Source organism: Thunnus maccoyii, chromosome 23 (genome assembly GCF_910596095.1).
Source record: "Thunnus maccoyii chromosome 23, fThuMac1.1, whole genome shotgun sequence".
Classification (NCBI taxonomy): domain Eukaryota; kingdom Metazoa; phylum Chordata; class Actinopteri; order Scombriformes; family Scombridae; genus Thunnus; species Thunnus maccoyii.
Genome location: NC_056555.1, coordinates 6,118,859 through 6,139,758, shown reverse-complemented (window position 1 = coordinate 6,139,758; position 20,900 = coordinate 6,118,859). Strand labels below are relative to the sequence as shown.

Sequence of the window (20,900 nt, the reverse complement as noted above, 5' to 3'; positions counted from 1 at the left end):
CAACCTCTCTGCACCACTGCTGTTGATAGACAGCAGAAACTCACCACGTTGAGGAGCATGATCACGCAGAAGTTGATACAGACTGCCGTGCCCGTAGTTGCCACCTGAGAGTTGTTCCTGATGAGAGCCCAGCCAAAGGCGGCAAAGGTGCTGACGGTGATCACACGGTAAATGACAATGCCAAACACAGCGGCGATCACCACCAATATCTGTGACACGTGACAAAAATACCACTACTACTAACAACGACAAATATCAATTATACATTGGCCTTACACTGTATGTGTGTAACATGTGTTTATCAAGTTTATCAAGTAATTTACAAAATTCATAAAATAGGGAATTGTACAATGAATACAACAGGTAGTCACCAAATGCATAAAAAAAGATAACCAGGTGGTGAATCCGCACAAACAAATTGAACATTGGCATAAAATTAAACTACATAATAGATTACAAATAATAGCAAAGAATATTTAAATCTACCCTACCAACAGGAAAAGTGACTTTCCATTAAAATGATGAATCAGGATGAATAAAATGGTGAGAGTGCCACACCTACATTTATTTACCCCAGTAACTCACCATGAAGAATATCCCAGATGCTGAGACGATGAGGCGACTGTATTTGTCAGTGAAGGCCTGGTATGGCTCAGGCTTTCCTGATATGGGATTCATCCTCTCTTTCTTTGAATATTTGGCCTCAAACTGGGGGCGTATTTCATCCTGCAAAACAATGGACATCATGACACACATGAGCAAATTCTAGCAGAAAATGTGATAAAAGACACTTGTCAAAAATGCTCAGTCCAAAGCCCTGACATAAGTGCTAAATCTTTAAATTATAGTTCTGCATGACTAAAATACAGTAAGTGCTATGCAGTAAGCACGCACTGACAGCATTTCATTTCCATAAACAATTTGAGAGTTTCAAGCTCCAGACTTATTAAACCAAACCAATTCTACACTTAGCCAGAGTGAAACCTAATATTTTCCTTCTCCTTTCTACCATCTATTTGTGTCGAGCAGCTCTTCTTCATAGGACTGTTCTACTACTAGTGTACTATAACACTACTGTACAAAGTGGCGGTATTGCACTATTAAGCTGTTTACACCTGACTTGCAGTACACTGAATATTTAAGATTATTATTTTTTTGAATGTAGGAACATTGCAACAATAAACTTAACAACTTCCAGTGTGACATGGTGTGCCTAAAAACTGTAATCATCCCGAAACACAATAGGCTTTTTTCACAGCAGTAATTTGAATTTATATCAGTTTTATATTGGTCTCATATAGAAAAGTACAGATGAAAAGAACATTATTACAATGCCAGTGAGCAATACAGTATAATACAATATCAGGGCCCAGAAACTGGTGCACCTAAACAAAATACAGCCATTATTACTGCATTACAGTTGCAGCACTTCTTCTTCAACAAAATGTGCAATATAAAAAGGTTTTAGTTCTTCCTTGATTGTGAATTAGCCACAACTGCTGCAGGTACCAACCAGGCATACAGTTGCTTATGCAGTTTATTATCTCAGTTTTGTGTCACAGGGGCTCTGAGTCATTTTCGCATCCACAAACAGCAGCCTTTCAAAGAACACATTTATCAGTTAGAGAATGATTGACAGAGAAGGGTTGGAGGTTGATACATAATAAAGGCAAGAAATTTATAAACCCACCAAGATTTCTCACACAACCAACCTTTATATTATCATATGACAACTGTGTAGACAGTTGACTTTGACTTTGTATGAGCTGTCATTGGTAAAGTGTTAAAACTGTACATTTTCAGTGAGTCATAAATTGAATTGAGAGAGACTTTCTTGGTGTAGACTCTCAGTACAACAATCCCAAAGGAAACTCCACACAAACACATGCAAACCTGAAACTACAGCATTTCTTTACTGTTGTTCATGAACCAAGTTGTCAAGACATTACACTTTAAAAGAAAGTCTTGTCATAACATTCATTATATTTTGAGGTGAGTAGATTAGCTACATATATAGATGGACTCCATAACTATGTCACCTCTTCTTCCTCCCAGTCAATGAGGTCCCAGTCGTAGGCGAGGACGGCTCTGCGCCTTTTCCAGAACTCCAGGAAGACTGTAGCTGAAATATGAGAAAAATGGCATTAGGAGTTTGTGTCTTCTCTTTAACAGTACTGATCACAACAGTGATTTGGCTCCTCATAAGGTTATATCCTTCTAAATATCTGGTAAGACTCTCAGGGTAAAACACCCTGAGGTTTAAGGAGAGCTACATTTTCTATTTTTCCTTGTAGAAGTTTATTTTCAGAGATATTTGAACGCAGGGAAATAAGCAGCATTGTCCAGGTTGTGGTATGATGCCTTTAGGGTAAGTGCAAGGTCTCAAACCCTGGACTGACAGTTTTTCTCTCAAAAAGCAGGTATTAGTGGAGTTTAGTTCACTACGGTGCATATTAAGTGCTGATGTTTTTTCATAGGATTCCAAATAAGTGATTCCCTTTTCTACAATCCAAGCGTGCCCATATTTTCTTTAAAGTTGTATTAATTAATTTCGAACATTTCATCAACATATTATCAGCTTATAAATTTGTTATGGCTAATATGTTATCAGTTGCTTATGTATACATCCAGCAGACAGAGTAAAATTAGCATTCATTTACAGTCGTCTCAGTCCAATGTTCACTCTCTATAGATTTACATTTTTTCAAGTCTACCTTAGAAAGGTAGCAATATTTTTTTTCTGACTACTTTTCATTATTTAAAAACAAAAGTAAACACGTCACTGTCTGGGCGAAAATGCTATTTTTGTGCCAGTGTATCCGGTACATCATAAATTACAAATACAGCCGCAAGCAGTGGTTCAAGCAACACAGACCGTTAGTAGTTGAAAGCTTCAACAGCTTAATTAAAAAATATCCACCAAGTTTGGTGACATTTGGTCATTGATTTATGGCCAAATTTGCATCAGGCCCATGAGTGTGTTTGGAACTGGTGGTGCCCCCTATTGAGCAATTTCAAAATAGTTTTACACACGTGGTTCAACACTGTTATGAAACATATCCTGTGAGTTTTCTTAAGATTGGACAAACAATTTTTGATTCATAGTCTGATTCTTGTTATGCAATGCATTTCTTGCATTTGTAGCGCCCCCTAGTGGTTGATTTGAATGAGACTTTCAGGGTATTTTCCAGGTACCTATGTGGAATTATCCTGCAAGTTTTGTGATGACTGGCCCAACGGTTGTTGACTTTAGTCTTATGTGCTAGTGCTTGTGTCTTTATGTGCTGAACCATGCCCTTTTGAAGTTAATTAGTCGGTATCTTGAAAACTAAATAAGACATCAACAAGTTTTATGCAACTTTAGAAAGCTTGTAGGGCCAAAACATACTGTAAAGTTCGTGGTTGTAGCATCACCACCTGGCGCTATAATAAGGCCATTGGGGTCGTATTTCTTGGGCAGCACTTGCACACAACTTCCAATCAAACTGCAACATTGGTAAAAATTAAAAGTAATTCCTTTCCGCAGAAAGTCTCTTTCATTGCACAACATGCAAATCTTTGTAAGAAAAACCAGTCTATCAATCATTTTACATACATATTTTTACATAAAACATTTAAAGTATAGGTTTACATTTTTTCAAGTCTACCTTAATAATACTGACATGCCCATATATACCCTGCAGGGGTTGTTAGTGACTGTAACCATTTCACCTGTTCATACTGGCCGCAAAGAAATGCCTAATTTCAGTGTTAGTGATGGGGGAAAAATTAATAGTCCTCCATCTGTGCAAAAACACATCTTAAGTTCAGCTGAAGCTTCTGGCTTCTGCAGTCAGTGTTAGAAAAATAAAGTGGGTTCTTCCAAAAATAATCTTTTTAATGCAAAATTATGACTTTGTGTGTTTACTTGCTGAACTACAGCAGAAGAGTAAGACTACAACTACAGCCCACTATACCTTATTTGATCTAAAAGGTGAAGTCATGATCAAATCCCTCAGGATCTGCTTTCATTGCATGTGATTGGTTCTTTCTTCTAAAAGTTCATTCCTCATGGCCAAATGATAATTACTGAAACCAGTTAGTTTGCTGCCAAGATAATCAGACTGTGTTGATATTGTCTCTGGGGCAAAGTGACACAGAGCTGGTTTCTGTTCTGGTGTTTACAATGCAGAGACAATGCTCCACCACAGAGGGCAGGCATATCCGACCAAAGTCCTAAAGATGGCTTACTTATTGCACATATTCACCTGTCTCTCCACTGACAACTGGAGCAGTATTTCTACAGAGGCTCCACTATGACCACTTAGGTTTTTGTCCTCATTATTTCAATGCTTGTAGTTTATTTTCTCTTTTTTGTCCACTGTTGAGTGCAGTGTTTTGAATGTGACTCAGCTGTCTGAAAAGGGCACCACTTCCCATGTGGAGGCAGCAGGGGAGCGCACTTCTGAGGAACCTTAATGAAGGGATTTGAGTGCATTCTCCGCAGCAGTTGAACCCAAAAATATATTCATTTGGACAGCAGTGGCAACAGCAACTTGCAACACCAAGAAGCAGTGACTGTAAGGTCAGTATATAAGTGCACTTTCTATTTGATTTTCTTTAAACTGGATAAAAACTGGAATAATGTGAGGTATTTGCAGACGTTAAACTGGGCTCTGCAGGTCTGTGCAGCTGTCAAAACAGCTTTAGCCCTCCTCATTGCTCTTCAGAGAGTTTACCATTTGTAACAGAAATCCTCGTCCACTTTACAAAGGTTTAATATCAGCTTGGCATGTTTTTAAGTCAGATTATTAGTTTGTATGTAAATGTGTAATGTCTTATGTGTGTATAAGTATGTATATACTTGCACAGATGTTTTATGCAATCATATATTGTATTCCTGATATGTTGCTATTCGAAGCTAAATCAAATCTAGATACCTTCAAAGACACATTTCAACACACTACATGACATTTGGGAAAAAGTTTAACAGTGCACTGTTTAAAGTTCAACATGCTTTTTATTTAAAGGTGTGTAACTGATTAAAGGATTGTTTAAGTCAGCCTGTAGAGAAGATCAGATGGAGAAAGATCATTAAAATAAGCATGTGACCTTTTAACTTCAAAATACACATTTAATATCAGACTGACATGATAAAATAATCTTTAAGCCAATGTCTTACAAAAATTTGAGAGCGGCAATACTTTGAAAATTTTTATGATTTTCTGCTTCATCAAATGCATGATTTCTGTAACTTGCATTTAAAGTGAAGTGGATTCCCCAGCCCTGTGTTCACACAATAAATTTAATATTTCAAATAAAGCCTATTAATAACCTTTGCATGCCTACTGGAACCATTATAATACAGTAGTTTAAAACAACTTAAGTAGAGCTCTATCAAGACTAGAATTCTTAAATAATAGATTATACAATTACATGAAAGAGATTTTACTATGAACTCTTGAATCAGGAGAGGAAGATAAAAGAAAAATGATCAAATCTATCAGGGTTGATTTTATATACTCAGTATATACATGATATGAAAGATTCATTTTCATTTCATATCACTGTGAAAAGACTGTTTCTCCCTCCTTTCACATGGCCTTGTTTCTCGACAGTAGTACTTTTTTTTTGTTACATCATTCACTTTAAGTTCAGTGTTTCAGTTTATAGTTCAGTTAATTCAACAGACAGTTTGTGTTCAAAGAAATTGATGTGTTAAATGGGGTCAACCCTGCTGTAGTGATGTATGATTTTTTGTTGTTCTGCGTGTGATGTCGGTTCTGCAGTAAACTGCATTCTTTAAATTGTGTGTGTGTGAATGTGTGCCAAGCGATAAACTACAATGTGAGGGGTAAATGAGGTCTTAAATTAATTGTTTTTCGTTACTTTGTAATTTCTGATTGCTTTGTATCTGTCTAGCTCATCTACCTGAGCAGGTAAAACAGCGGGTGACAGTTAGGTGAGGCTGAGAAGGTTCAACCTGTTGATTTCTCTTCAAGTTTAAGTTGTTTTGTTGAACTTCCCGCGGTTTGTTTTCTGCCACCTTTTTTGTATCTGTCTACAGTTCAATACCCCCTTCAAAGTTTCCCTGAGCCAAACATTTTCTGCCCTTCATGTGGACTTTTATATAACAGCATCACATTCACAAATACAACGTCAGCAACTACTCTTCCAAAGGTCTTCAGATTCTTTTGATGTGCAGTAGAAAACTTTAACCTTTGCCAGGGCATTAGTAAATACAAGCAAATGCTTCTGTCTGCTGCACAGGGACTCAGCTGTAGCAGTGACGGATCTGACTGATGGGATTCCTTCAGAACCAGAACCTGACTCTGGGCTTCTCTCAGCCACACGTCTCCCACTGGGAGTCAACACCACAACTATCATCAGCTGGTCAGTAACAACATTGCTCAGTGGCTGTCATCTCTATTGTGACTGGAGTTAAAAAGGAAATGCACAAAGGCTCTTAACCATATAAGCAAACAGGGGACCAGTTAAAAATCAAATGTTTTTCTTTATAGTTTTTCATACCTTTTTTTTTAGTTTGCCTTGACAGAAGTTCAGTCAAACTACATCTGCAAGTCATCATAAAACATTTATAAGTGTGAAACAGATCAAGTTTCCACTGTGATGAGGACATTGTCTGAATATGCCTGAATGAATTATTAACACACACAAATGCAACAGGGCCTGCACTGCTTTCATTAGTGTATATACTCAAGTATAAGAACTACGGCACTCACTGTCCAAGAATTACACAGTTAAGGGCAAAAAATCACTGATTGATTGACATATTAAGCATTTGACTACATTACATTTCAACATTTATACAGGTTTAAAGGTGTCTGATGGCACTAAAATGTCCTGGCTTTTGGATTCAATGTAAAAAAGCACAGCATGCACATAAACACTTCACTGTGGGATAATTACATTTTTCAAGTGTAATGATATGATTGGATTAACCTGCATCCACACAACAATAATGTTTTTCTGTAATCTCTGCCATAGATATTTATTTTTATTATGTTTATAGATTTTATGTATTTATTATTTATGCATCACCAGTACTCCACTGTATGTCCATGATGGCACCAGAGGTGGTTGAGAAAAGGAAGTTTATATAACATCTGCAATTTGGGGAATACTTTTACCCAAAACACTCCAATGATTGCATATATATTTAGTTTAAATGTCCTGGCATTATTAGTTCCATTCTGTTACACTAAGCTACAAAACCACATTCAATGTTCTTTTCACAGAAAAACAGACAGATAAATAACTTGTACCATTCCTCTCTCCTTTACCCACAACAGTTACCAACACCATCATCGTGCTGGGTGTGTTGACCTTTGCCCTCCAGCTGTGTTTAGTTCTGTTCTTCATGCTGAGATGTTGGAGGTTGGACAGCAAAGTACAAAAAGCTCTCAAACACCCAGACACTGTGCAAAAAGTCTTTGGTGAGCATTCAGTCTGCTGCTAGAGTTTTTGTTTTGAGGTTTAGAATTTAACTAATCAACAAAGTTTCAATATTGATAATTAAATTAAAAAAAAAACTAATAATGAAACTTTACAAGTGGCGTGAGTTATTTTTGAGAAAATAAGTATTTTTGCAGCCTGACTTATTTTGTTTATTGTTTGAATCTAATCTAGGATATCAAAAGTAGCAACACAATATAGTACATAAGTTTTCATTCTTAAAACTCTCCTGCTTAAGTTAACTGTAGTGTAATTACAATTCTAGAAATTCCAGCATGCAAATACAAATCACATATACAATACAAGCCTCCAGGTCTAATTTAATAGCAAATAGTGTATCCATATCCGTAATATGACATCTATGAATTAAAGTAATAGCAGCAGTGTGAACAGGGAATATCCAACTGTTCCACAGTAAAAGCTTTCTCTCCTGCCACAGTTTAAAAGTTGCCTTGAGAATCAGTTTAACTCAACATATTAGTAAACTGCTTTGTAAAGAAATGGAAAAAAATAAATGTCTGTGGTCTATTTTTTTCTTCAACACAATTACTTTAAGTTCATTTTTCATTTCTTTTGCATTTCTCCAGTCCCCTCATCCTTCCAACTAGATGTTCACAGACTGGCTAGCTATCAGCTTTGTGATGATTCTGCTGCTTCATCACCTGCAGAGTTGGTAGCAGTTGAAGAACATGAACCCACCACAAGCTCTCTGTTTGTGCCTTCAATACCCTGGGACCTTGTTCAGCGCTGACAGGCTCCTGATCCTACTGCCATTTACACAATGTAAATGAAAATGTGAATATTGAAGTTTCACTTTATGACAAATATACTGTATGAAATACTCTATATCACTTTGAGACAATATGCAATCTATGTGAAGTAATAACATCTGTCAGTTTTTAAATGTAGCAATAATACTTTTACTTTTAGAAACCTCATGTTTTTTTTTTCATTTTTTCAAAAATAAAAAAACTGAAGTTAAAGCTGCACTGATGAATAATTTTACATTAACAAGGGGTCAAATTACTACATATAATGTGAAAGGCATTGCTCATAGTGATTAACCCACTGAGAATTATCATCAGACTCTGCAGTTCCCCTCAGCTCTAGGGAGCATTTCAGCATCTTTAAGCTGATTGTTTTAGTTTTATAGTTCACAACTTTACTGTTTTGGTTCACTCTCACCACTCTCATCTGTGTCATTTCCAGCCACAGCAATAAGCTGTTTTCAGCTAAAAAAGCTCTGGTAAATCCACTGCACACTGTCTGCCCAACACCAAATTACAGGCACTGAAAGTTAGCAACCAGCTGGTGAACGTAGTGGAGCATTTAGCAGCTAGAGAGCCAAACATTTCCCTCAGAAGTTAGAAGAGACCAAAACAAAGCTAAAAGTAGAGCAAATACTGCACAGGTGGTCATAAATACAACTCTAAATAAGTGCTACAATTCTCGGTATCTGCTGGATGTGTAAATAGCCAACTGTTTGTGAACACATTTGGGATTTCAACTTTCTAGTGAAAGTATGTCAATGTTGTGTTTACAGCTTGTTGCGCTGCCCCCAAGTGGCCAAAAATGCAGGTAGTAAATTGTTAAGTGCATCTAAAGTCTTTTTGTGAAGAGGAGGAATGCCTGGAAAGTTCCTGCAAAAATGTTAACTGTCCAACTTACCCCAAACAGCCATGAACACAGCAAAGAAAACAGTCGCCCCATTGTCAAAGAGATGAGTGACCTGAAATAAAGAAAGGACAACCTTAATATGATTTGAAATTTGAAAGATACACAATTTATCTCAAGTTCACAGTGAATAACATTAACTTTAGTCTTATGACAGCAAATTGAGTTCATTGGTTAATCCCTGAACAACAAAGTTATAAATCAAACACATTTTGGCACCAGAGTTACCCTTAATTAACCACTAATGTGCTTAATCATTGAGAGTAAAAGTTGCATATTATTACACATAGTTGGCTCATGACACATTTTCCACATTTTCACTAACAAATAGGTGTTGGGAACATTTTTCCCCCTTGTTTTGGCTCCGTGGCAGCAATACCTTGGCGTAGATGCAGCTGTCTGACAGTTTCAAGTAGGGGCAGTACTGGTCACAGATGGGGCACATGATGATGTCAGTGGCCTGGCAGATTTCTTTACTGGAGAAAAACAAACAATTAGTCCATCAAACTCTGATAAAGCAGCTATTACAGCATCCAGAAACAGTCAAAGTGCCTTTAAACAACTTACTAAAACCCCAAACTAATGTAATGCAGTTTCTTATGTGAGTTTTTGATAAGATTTTGTTTGTCTGGAAAAAAATGACAACACTTTATTCTGCAGCACTACACAGTATTTTGGCCTTTCTTCTTAAGTGATGAACACCACACATTTACATTTTAGGCACTTATTTTACCAGAGCATCCTGAATAAGTTTAACTTCCTTTATTCCATCTGACAAGCATCTAATTTGATGGGTTACAAGGGACAATTTCACACCCTGTTGCCTTAACTGTAATCATCATTTGCATCAAGAGTAGTTACTTGACTTTCTCACTAAATAAATGCTGCATTTAATCTGTAGTTATTGAGCATTTGTGCAGCTTAAACAAACAACAAAATGAAGCAAGATAAGGCTTGGTCTGGCATAGACACTATTGTATACAATACCAGCTCTAGGGAAACTATTTTTATAAGAAAAGAGAGGAGGTGTGTTTACCTGACCTGGCACTGCTCCAGAGTGAAGATGCCGTACAGGAATACCAGGAGGCCGACCAGAGCTGCAGGAAATAGCATCCCTGTGTACCAGCCAAGCCAGGCGAAGTACAGACCGATCTTCTCCCCAAAATACCTCCTAAAACAGCGGCAGGGCAGAAGAGTTTGAGGCATCTTTAAGTCTGCCAAAAAGTGTCCTTAAAATATTCATATGACATAAATACTGTGTATATAATATACTGTATATACAGTATAATATCTGGTAAAGTTGCAGTCCAGTGCACAGCTGTTAACAACTGCACTCTGTTTGCTCACTGGATTGTGATGAAGAAACTTCTAAATTAAGCTACTAGAGTTTTACTGCTACTACTACTTATCTCATAATGTCTTGATTTAAATTGACATTAAAACCTCTTTAATTGTCTGAATGTAGTTACCTGATGAGGTCCAGTGGCTGGTACTTGTACCAAACCCCCCACCAGGCCCAGCACTCGTATAGCAGGTGCCGATGGTTCTCTGCTCCATGTGTTCTGATGGAGTTTTTGCTATGATAGCTCCCCTATTAAAATGTATACACATGTGTAATGTCACTGATAACATAATCTATGTATGTACTGGTCTAAAATTTCATGGAATTTCCTTTTACACATCAGCAACCACATACATGTCAAAGCAAGCAGTGACGAATTCAAAACAGGTGGCAGAATTTAATTAATGAATGGATTTACGGAGATTAGGCAAATTACCTCATGAAGAGGGAAAGCTGCTTCATATGAATTATTGCTCAAAAGACGATTAACCCCTGGAATCAAAGACAGAGAATCATAAATGAAGAGCAACAGTCAGTGTGTCAGTCGAGCAGTGTAGAATATACAATGCTGTAATTGTAACTGTTCCAACATGATCTGTTCAAATTTCTGACTTTTCAGTAACAGGCATTGCCTTGTTCTCCATGTTTGTACTTTCCATCTCACCCATTGCATGTAATGTTGCCTTATCAGTAAACTATGCCAATGTTGTTCTTTTTGCTAACACAAAACTAGCAGAAAACTAGCAAGCCTTGCTGAATCATGTCACCAAACCATCTAAGTAGAAATGTGATTAAGTATTCTGGGTTCAACAATATATATGGATAAATCATGGTACAGCTGTTGACTTTGTAAGCTTTGTAAAAGGGCTTGTCACGTTAGCTTGTTAATGCTACAAAAGTTTAGCATCTCGCTACAATGGTTGCATTTTAATTAATTTGAATGAATTACATTTTAAAATTTGTTGAAACTTGTTTTTTTTTACAGCCCAATCAGGCACAGACTACTATTAGGTACTTAATTATACCAAAAGGATATGATAAGATAAGATTAACTTTAGGGAAAAGTGGACATTTGTAACTGCAGCAGCAAAAACTAGAGGTGCAGCTGGACAAAGACAAACTGGGTTTCCTACTAGAAACTGATTTCAGCAGAGCTTCTCAATATTTTTCAGGGTTGATTTATGAAATATTATTGTCATTTTTGTTTTAATTTTATAAATAGAGACTGTACGACCTCTAACATACTCACTAAGACTGCAAATATACTACAGGTTTACTGATGCAGAGAAAGGTCTGATTTGAATTAAGCATATTTACTAATGCCTTATCAATCAGTTATAAGCCATGTTTAAGACATTTTGGTTTGCCAGCATGTGGAAAATCCTCCATGACACTCCAGCATTCTTATAATAATCCATCAAGTCTGCCAATCCATCAAATTGTAAATGTTAATGAATTCTTTATAAATGGATTTTGGTCCAAATCCCAGCTGACCCCACTCATTGCCTCAAACACTGACAGTCAGATGGTCTCTCTACATTTCTTTTATCTTTCTTTTTTTTGCACCCCTTCCTGTTAAGCTTCAATTTTCCTTATTTTTAAAAATATTTCTGGTATTTGTGATAACGTTCAGGGAGAAACTCACCCATTTTATTTTTCCCCTCCTCATATTTGACCCGTTGGAGGATGTGGTGGACGATGCGACTTCTGGTGGCGTTGTTGAAAAATGTGTCTTTGTTGTGGATGATGAAACTACAGTGAAATGACATGGTTGTTAAAAATCTGTCTGCTGTGAATGATATTTCTTATCTGAGTGTGTGTGTGTGTGTGTTGATTGGTATAAGAAAGGCAAGATAGAGAGTTTAAAGTGGCAAAAGCACAATAGAGTAAATTGAAAATGTACCAGGCAGGCACCAGGTATAAAGTTCAATTCATTTTGTGGGGATTTTTTAAAGTGCAGTTGTGTAGAAACTCACTGATGTATCCTTGATCGACTGAAAGGGGCGGTAAAGCTCTCGTTCTCCTCCAGGTCAGGCAGAGTGTTGTTGTGAAATTTCATGGGCTTACGGGGAAGCCAGCCACGGAATTTGTTGATGCGCTTCTCCATCCTACAAGTGAAGTTTCTGTTAAAGTTGCCAGAGTTTTGCTTCGTTCACCGACCTCATGTTGCCTCTTACACTGAATACTCACCTGCTCATGAACTTGTGCCGTCGGTGCATGTAAAAGATTTTCCTCCTGGAATATTTAGGAATATTTGAAATAATATTTGGAAATGATGAACTTAGTACAGGGTGATATAGATCAGTAATGAGGTTATAGCTACAATGAATTGTACTACTTCTACTGCTGTTACAATTACTATTACTGCTTCTATTGCTGCTAAGTTGTGGTTCTACTAGCCATGTTGCTATGATAATACTACTGATAATACAAACATTAAAGGTACCCCTTGGAATTTTTTGACCACTAGTAGTGCTATGGAGCAATATTTTTACAGATAGGCCACTGTTTTATCACAAGCACCACAGTACACATTCCTGATGCCGGTTTCATGTTACTCTGTTGATTGTTGACAATATCGTACAAAGAAGCATAGCAATGTCCCAGCAAAGGCAAAAAATATTATGCTAGCTATGCTAACTTAAAATATATATAAAATAATGTTTTATGAGGAAGGAAATACATTGTGTAAGTAAATACACTTTGTAATGTAAACAAAGTGTTTGTTAATAAGAAAACTCCACAGGGTACCTTTAAGTTTTTTCCATTATAAGACACTTTCAGAAGTGGTTTTATCTCACCTAAAAGGCATGCGAATGTTCATGAGCTCTGCATAATGGCAGAGAACATCCCATGGTGCATGAAGCTTCAGGAAGATCACGTCGCTGTTGGTTAAGGAGGCCTGTGATGAAACCAAACATACAAAACAACAATACAATGTCAGTAACAATGTTATATATTTACAATGATAGTTTTGAGTTCCCTGACAGAGTAGGAGTCAGTCTAAAGGTACAAGAATCAAGGGTTAACTGTAAAAAGACCTAAAAATAACTAAATAGCTCCATGTAAGAAACACACACAAGTGGGCTGTTGAAGGAGACAAGGGCCCTTTGTCCTCCCCTGTGTGTCCTAGATAATGCTGACCTTGATGCTACAGCAGAAAGCGCAGAAATGAACACACACACACACACACAGATCACAATATCTGCATTTCCTACTCTTTCAAGGGGTCCTTTTGCTAAATACGAAGCAGCAGGGGAGAAAATCAACAGCAGCTCATTAGTTTTGGGTCTATGAGTGGTAACCAATGAACACCAGAACAGAACTCAGCTGTCAGACTTTGTAAGACCAGGTGAAAAGGCTCAGAGCATTTTAAGATTCAACAATCTGGCCATTGAAATTACATGCATTATAGGACTGAGCATTAAAATGCTTATTCAAACAAACTGGTATTGATGTTGCTCATGTTGCACATTATGAATGCAGCTGCATGTTTGCCAAAGTAATCACAGCAAATCTAATTCAACAAAAAATACCTACAGAGCTGCTTGTTTATTTGCTGTCATAAGTTTTCAAAGAACTGGCAATTTTTGCTTTGCAATAAGGCCAGAAAGTGAGAAACCCCTTTACTGAGCAGTGAGAGAAGATATGATTTTCCTCTTGGAAGAGATGGAGACCTAATGTGATAAGGCCACTTTTCCCCTGGAACCCCCTGGTAATAGCTTCTGCCCTGTTGAGGTGTGCTTGAGTAAGAAACTAAATCCCTATCAGTTGGAGTGCTGCTTTGTGGCTAAACCTGACCTCTGACCCTGTTGTGGAGTGCGAGAGGAAACATGATGAATTAATCAATAATTAATAACACAATAATAATCATTGGTTATCAACACATAATCATTTATGGTTTGAGTCATGATAAATATACCAGTTGAATATATCACATGTAGCACCTTGTTGAATATGAATGAATATGAATATTTCAGTGTCTTTAAGCTTATGGTTTTAGTATTGTTTTGGTTTTTGTTAGGGCCCACAACTTTTTTGTTTTGATCAAATCTCATCAGTGTCATCTCCAGTAGCAGCAGGCAACTGTTTTCAGCAAAAAAGCTCTGATAATCCCACAATACACTACCTGACCGTAACCAAATGGCAGATAAAGTTTGAGACTAGCTGGGGAACATAGTGGAGCATTTAGTAGCTAAAGGGCCAGATAAATACGTCTCCAAATGAATGCTAATGTTGCCCCATGTCTGCTGGAGGTGTAAATAGGCAACGGCTAACACGTTTTCCATAATCTACTTTATAAGGTAATAATATGTCAATGTTGTGTTTACAGCTTGTTGTGCTGCCCCCAAATGGCCAAAAAAATCAAATCTGGAAGTTTAAACAATAACTGATCATTTTTTGTATCTCTGTATTAGTTACTCAGCAGTCCAAGTGGAGTCATTAACTGTTTTGCAAAAACACATCAAAAATATTTGCTAAGCATGTGGATCATCTGTTACATTGGCATTTTCTGAAACCAGTGAGGAAAATGAAATACAATATTTCCTGCAGTTTATCAAAACAAATGTTTTATATTGTAAATATTCCTGGATGATTTAGCAGAACCCTTATCAACGTAATGAAATAAGCAGCAAGTGTAAACGCTCTTCACCTCCTTTTCCATCTGTAAGCCCTCTGCTCGGATGTTCCGCTCAAATACCTCCCTCTTCTCTGATTGCGAACTGGACTTCCTGTAAACCAGGATGTAGTCGATGAGGCTCTTTCCATCGCTGAAACAAAGGCCGCTGGACTTACTCCTCCCCTGAAAGCAGACAACAGACAGAGAATCAGGAAATCTAACTATAAAGGAAGGAATCTCTGTATGTCTACAACAAGCTGTAAACACAACACTGACATATAATCACCTCATAAAAATGATATGGCGAATGTAAAAGAAAACAGTTGCCTGCTTACACACCCAGCAGACATGAGCAATATAAGCATTTATTTCAAATCATGTCTCAGGCTACCTAATAAATGTAAGTTAAATATTCACTCTCCTTTTTGCTCTATTTAATTCTCCACCAACCCTTTGGGGTAATATTTGACTCTTTAGTGGCTAAATGCTACACTATGTTGACCAGTTTACATGAGAGCTGTCTAGGTATTGAGAAATTGTCCCATTCTGAACAGGCACGTTTTGAACAGGCACTGCATTAGCAATAATAATTGGCTATTGAGACAAAGAGGAAAAACAAGTTGTGGGAGTTTGATTTGCATGGAAGTCAGTTTCATCGGGGAACTTCAGGGAACCATAGGTCGTCACCGGAATACTTTAGGGAAGGACACTAAAGCACTAGCTTACAAGGCAAATATCAGTACTTTTCAATTGGACAATCACTGATTCAATTCACCTCTTTCACAATAAACATCTCATCTGATTTATCTGTCCACTGCATTGTTTTAACCTTGTTCACATTTTTTAATTATACACATTAATTCTGAAGCCCTTTCCATGAAGGGCCTATACCTTCAGCTGGAATGGAAGGAGTGATGTCTCTGGGAGGCCCAGAGATTTTTTTTACCACTGACCTCTGGGAGGCCAGAATCAGACTTTGTGTTGTCATCAAGGATGCTGCTGTGGGTGACCGGGTTCAGCAGGGTGGAGTCATCATCTCTGGATGGGGTGCTGGTGCCCTCTGACCTTTCTCTCTCAAGCAGGACATTAACATCCTTCACAGCTGGAGGGAAGACAAGAATGGATAAAAAGTAGACTAATATTAGAAGTATTAATATGACAGTGAATGCTGTATGGTTACCAGTCTGCTGAATGAGCTTTTTCACAACAGCAGGGTCAGCTATCTTTTTACTCTATGGTTTGGGTTATTAAGTGCTGAACAGTATTTTTGCCACTTGTGGGCAGCACAACAAGCTGTAAACACAACACTGACATATAATCTGATAAGAAAACAGTTGCCTGTTTACACACCCAGCAGACATGGAACAATATAAGCATTTATTTAAAATCATGCCTCAGGCCACCTCACAAATGTAAGTTCAATATTCACTCTCCTTTTTGCTCTATTTTGTTCTCCAGCAATCCCTTGGAGTAATATTTGACTCTTTAGTGAGTTTAGTAAGTTTATCAAAGCTTCTTCACTGGAAACAGCTGTTTACTGCAGTTGGAAACAATGCTGTTGAGAGCAGTGAAACCGAACAGTTAAGTTACTGGCCACAAAATCAAAACAATTAGCTCTAAGAGGTTGAAACATTCCATAGATATAAGTGGAACTGTTTGTTTCCTGAACTGTACAGCAAACCCTTTCTATCCTTGAGTGATAACTGTTCAATTCGGGTTTGCTTTTGGGATCCAACTAGGGCCTAGGCCATAAAGTATACCCTCTGCAGTCCAAAGGGGCCCCGCCCCACCTGTCAACAACTATTATAAGAATTACAATTTTTTATTTCTTTAATTAAAACAGATTACAATTACATAGGTTGCACATCATGATGTTGACTGTATATTCAGAGGCAATACTGGTGTAAAGATAAAATCAATATTTTAAAAAAATCTTTGCTGGTCCATATTTTTCTAGGAGCACTTCAAAGTGTGTATTTTATGCAGCAGTAGACACTGCATTGCACAGGTGACACACAGTTTCCATGGTATGCAAGAGGTAGCAAGGATGTTTGGGTTTTTACACCCACAATAACGTTTGTCAAAATCCTATGAGGAAATGTATAAATCAGCAAGTGCCCTAGCTGACCAATACAAAGATGAGTTATCTGCTCTCATTGAAACGTGCATTAGTGTTAAAATATAAAGAAAATCAAGCATGGCTCAGTCCAAGATTTTGCGCACACTCTGTTTATAAAGCATCACTCTATTCTACCAAGTGTGCCTGATGTAGCCATAGCTATTAAACTATTTTGTAACTCTACCTTTGAATGTCACAAGTGCCTAAAGATCCTTCTCAAAACTGAAACTAATCAAAACATATCACAAAAGCACCATGGCACAGGAGAGACTGTGGGAGCTGGCTATCTTGAGTATTGATAATAAACACGCTTATAGTCTTGACTTAAAGAGGGTGGTATGGGATTTTGTTCATCGATATGCCAAAAGATGTGTGCATATACTTGCCAGCAAGCCTGTAAGAGAAGCATCATAAACAGATACTGTAATCTTATTGCTTACTCTGATGAGGAGTGCTGATAACCTAAATGTTTCATCACATATATTGATGAATTGTGTTACCTGTTAAGATGAACATGTATTCACATTGTGAACCCTGGCATTTCAATTGATGTAATCTTTACTGTTCTGTTTGAGAAACCGATTTAAAATAAAAGTAATTTGGCCTTAAAGGAAAAGCTTGTTCTGTCTATCATCACAGTACAGTTATGTAACAATCTGAGTTGAGTGGGCAGGTGGGTTTTTTGCAATAACTTCGATAATGAAATCCTCCACTCTGCGACAATGACTAATGAGGAGAAGTCAAATACAGAGTACTCTGTACAGCTCCCGCAATCATGGCCATTACAGGATCAGCACCTTGGACAGTGGTCGTGATGCTTCAATAGAATGTTGGAAAGCTCCAACAGTTTAAAATTTACTCAATACAATAAACTCCATAATTTTATCCAGTGTTCTAAGTGGTCTGTTAAATTTCACTGTGCGTTTGAAATGATTCCAGGTGTTTAGTGTTTTCAGACAATTTCCATGACAATGGGACTGCCATTAATCTTGCAGCAATGTCATAAACCAAAGTATTGGACAAACTGAAATTCTGCCAATATGATAGCACTAGATAAAAAGTTAATGGATCACCATCATGATTCACCCTGAGGGGGACATGACTGTCTGACGTTTTGCTCAAAACCACAAATGCTTGCGTAGATGAAATCATCACAAAAGTCTTAAGGATAAATCATTTGGGAACCATGACTGTCTGCATAAAATTTTGTAACAATCCATCCACTAGATGTTGAGATATTTCCCTGTAGAGAAAATTTGACCTGCTGGTGGTCCAGAGTTATTAGGGTTCCCTCTACCAAATTCCATAGTAATTCATCCAATAGCTGTTAAGACAGCCTGTTGGTTGGTCCACTAGCTGTCGAGATATTTCAGTCTGGAACAAAGTGATGGACAGTCAGACTGACTGAAAAAATGATATTGTCAACCCTAAAGCCATGCCACTAGTACGGCTAAAATGTAGACAGGAATACAGATTGGATTTCTTGGACCTTGTGACACTCATTTGTTGCCTGTTAGGTTTCTATCAGTGATCTTTATATTCTAGTAAATGTTGACTGGAAATGTAATTTTTTACATGTGAGGCACATCATAAAACTGTCTTTTAAGTCTCTCATAGTGCAGTTCATTTTTAGTAGGGGGCAGTGGCACTTGCTGTGATAATAATTAGATGTAGGGGGAAGAGATTTGTAATGTAAATACAAATATTTAACAAGTTTATGTACTGTGATTATACAGTAGCCTGCAACTACATCCAGTACAACACTTCTATTACATACTGAATAGCTTTTTATGTTTAAACAGGGATTAGCTTTTTGTTGCCCTATCTAGATCTATTCATTTTAACCATGCCAATGCAGCAGCCCAACTTGTGGTGTACACATACACGGCTTGGTTAAGTGGTACTTTCAGATCACACACTTATTACTTGAAGCTGCCCAATATTACTGCCATTGAAAGTGTTGTGCTTTGCTCAAGAGACTCGTCTAGGAGTTGCTGAAGGATTGGAGAGTTTCTTTACCCACCCAAGGTTGCCAGCCAATCTGGGGACTGACTTCCCTTACTTCTAGGTCATTGTGTCTGTGGGTCTCACCGAGGGGAGGCACATCGTCTTGAGTGCTGGAGTCCGGGGCTTCAGCCGAGGATTCCTCCATGATGTCTGCCTTCCCACAAGAGGGGAAGGCGAGAGGTCTGTCCGCTGCCTGGTAGCCAGTGGCTGAAGGATGCAGCGAGACTCTGTGTCTGTGGAGGCTCTGCTGCTGGGGTTCAGACCCATGTAGAAATAAACTCACACCTGTAGGACACAGAAAGCTTCATTTCACTTTCTTTCTTTATGTTTTGCAGCATTTATAACATAATTAAAAATAGAGAGGGGCAAAAAAGTTTTGGAAAGATAAATTATTAGACTTAATACTTGAGGGCAGCACAGCAAGCTGTAAACACAACATTGAAATAATATCACTTCATGAAGTGTAGAACATTAGAAAACAGTTGCTTATTTATATCAAAAGTAAGTCTTTATTATTCTCACTCTCCTTTCAGCTCTGTTTTGGCCTCCTCCAACTCCTGGAAAATATCTGGTTCTTTAGCTGAATGCACCACTATGTTCCCCAACTAGTTGCTAACTTTGTCTGTCTGCCACATGATGCTGGACAGAATAAGGCTGCCCAGTGTGTCTGAAAACAACCCATTCAGTCACCACTGGATGTTCCTGCCATATTTTTTAGTTTGGAAATGTCTCAAGTAACCCAGAAATAATAGTTTCAAATGCATACAGGACAAAACTCCAAAGCTTTGTGCAACAGATGAACACAGACATTGGAAATCTGACTCTTTGCTAGCAAGGGTTAAGTCCATTTTAGCAAAAAGTAGTCTGTGAAACAGTTCACAGATGTTGGATGGATAACCACTCACACGAACGCAAACTTTTTTTCTGTGTAAAAGCTAATTTAGAAAAGCTGAAATGGAACGAGGAGGAGGATGAATAGAGAGACGAATAGTGTAAGACAAGATGTGTGAAAGTCAAAGAGGGAAGACCAACCCCCCCCCCCCCCCCCCCCCCCCCCCCCCCCCCCCAAAAAAAAAGAATAGAAACTGAATATGACAGCTCAAGACCTTTGGAGTCCTTAATGAGGATTAACCTTGAAAGACCTTGAAAAGACAGACACTCTCCACGGGAACACATAAGCTAATTGGGTCTATTTATCAACCAGACTGTGCCCTCTGAGAGGGGAAATTATTCAAAGCTTAGCAAAATAGCTTAAATCACCTATATCTAAAAAGGTCTGCATCTCTCACTTTCAGTCATCTGGAGAGCAGGAAGACTTCAGAAAACAGGGGTGGCTGTCTTAGAAGTCTGCGTACTGAATTTTCATTTGTGACAGCAAAGGTGACTCAGCTAAATTTTTCTGCTGAGTCGAAGTACCAGGGACAGAGATAAAGTTAGGGGAAGCGTCTCAGCTCTTAATCAGCCGTTGATGCTTTGGAAAATTGAAGCCTATGGATAGAGCTAATAGAGACACAGTAAATTTCATACTAGTGAGAGATCAGCAGTCTGCTTCCTCTTCCTTTACTCAGACCATTAGCAAGCAAAGAGAGACAAAGAGGGGTTTGGATATCTAACCAGGAGCTAAAGAGGTCAGGCTGAGAAAAAGTTCAAGAAAATCTGGATTCATCCAGAGATGAGGGTGA

The 20,900-nt window shown here is 37.9% G+C and overlaps 1 protein-coding gene and 1 long non-coding RNA gene across 5 annotated transcripts in view; one reads left to right on the top strand and one right to left on the bottom strand.

The window, feature by feature from the left end:
* LOC121890732 (anoctamin-4-like) overlaps positions 1-20,900 on the bottom strand; it is a 48,911-nt gene that overhangs the window by 10,871 nt on the left and 17,140 nt on the right. For all 3 annotated transcript variants that reach the window (XM_042403237.1, XM_042403238.1, XM_042403239.1), the window contains 15 exons: positions 19,303-19,503; positions 16,046-16,194; positions 15,126-15,275; positions 13,273-13,373; positions 12,662-12,706; positions 12,448-12,579; positions 12,117-12,223; positions 10,908-10,963; positions 10,599-10,720; positions 10,166-10,300; positions 9,509-9,605; positions 9,124-9,184; positions 2,040-2,122; positions 586-726; positions 45-209 (listed from right to left, as the gene is read on the bottom strand). In XM_042403237.1, the coding sequence (XP_042259171.1) occupies positions 45-209; positions 586-726; positions 2,040-2,122; positions 9,124-9,184; positions 9,509-9,605; positions 10,166-10,300; positions 10,599-10,720; positions 10,908-10,963; positions 12,117-12,223; positions 12,448-12,579; positions 12,662-12,706; positions 13,273-13,373; positions 15,126-15,275; positions 16,046-16,194; positions 19,303-19,503 (1,745 nt within the window). The remainder of the gene's footprint in view (positions 1-44; positions 210-585; positions 727-2,039; positions 2,123-9,123; positions 9,185-9,508; positions 9,606-10,165; positions 10,301-10,598; positions 10,721-10,907; positions 10,964-12,116; positions 12,224-12,447; positions 12,580-12,661; positions 12,707-13,272; positions 13,374-15,125; positions 15,276-16,045; positions 16,195-19,302; positions 19,504-20,900) is intronic.
* LOC121890733 lies at positions 79-8,380 on the top strand. 2 transcript variants are annotated; one of them, XR_006093906.1, is made up of 5 exons: positions 79-167; positions 4,374-4,564; positions 6,250-6,372; positions 7,293-7,436; positions 8,043-8,380. It is a non-coding gene; the product is annotated as an uncharacterized LOC121890733 (long non-coding RNA). The 2 variants fall into 2 exon arrangements; XR_006093907.1 differs by lacking the exon at positions 79-167 and adding an exon at positions 2,152-2,228.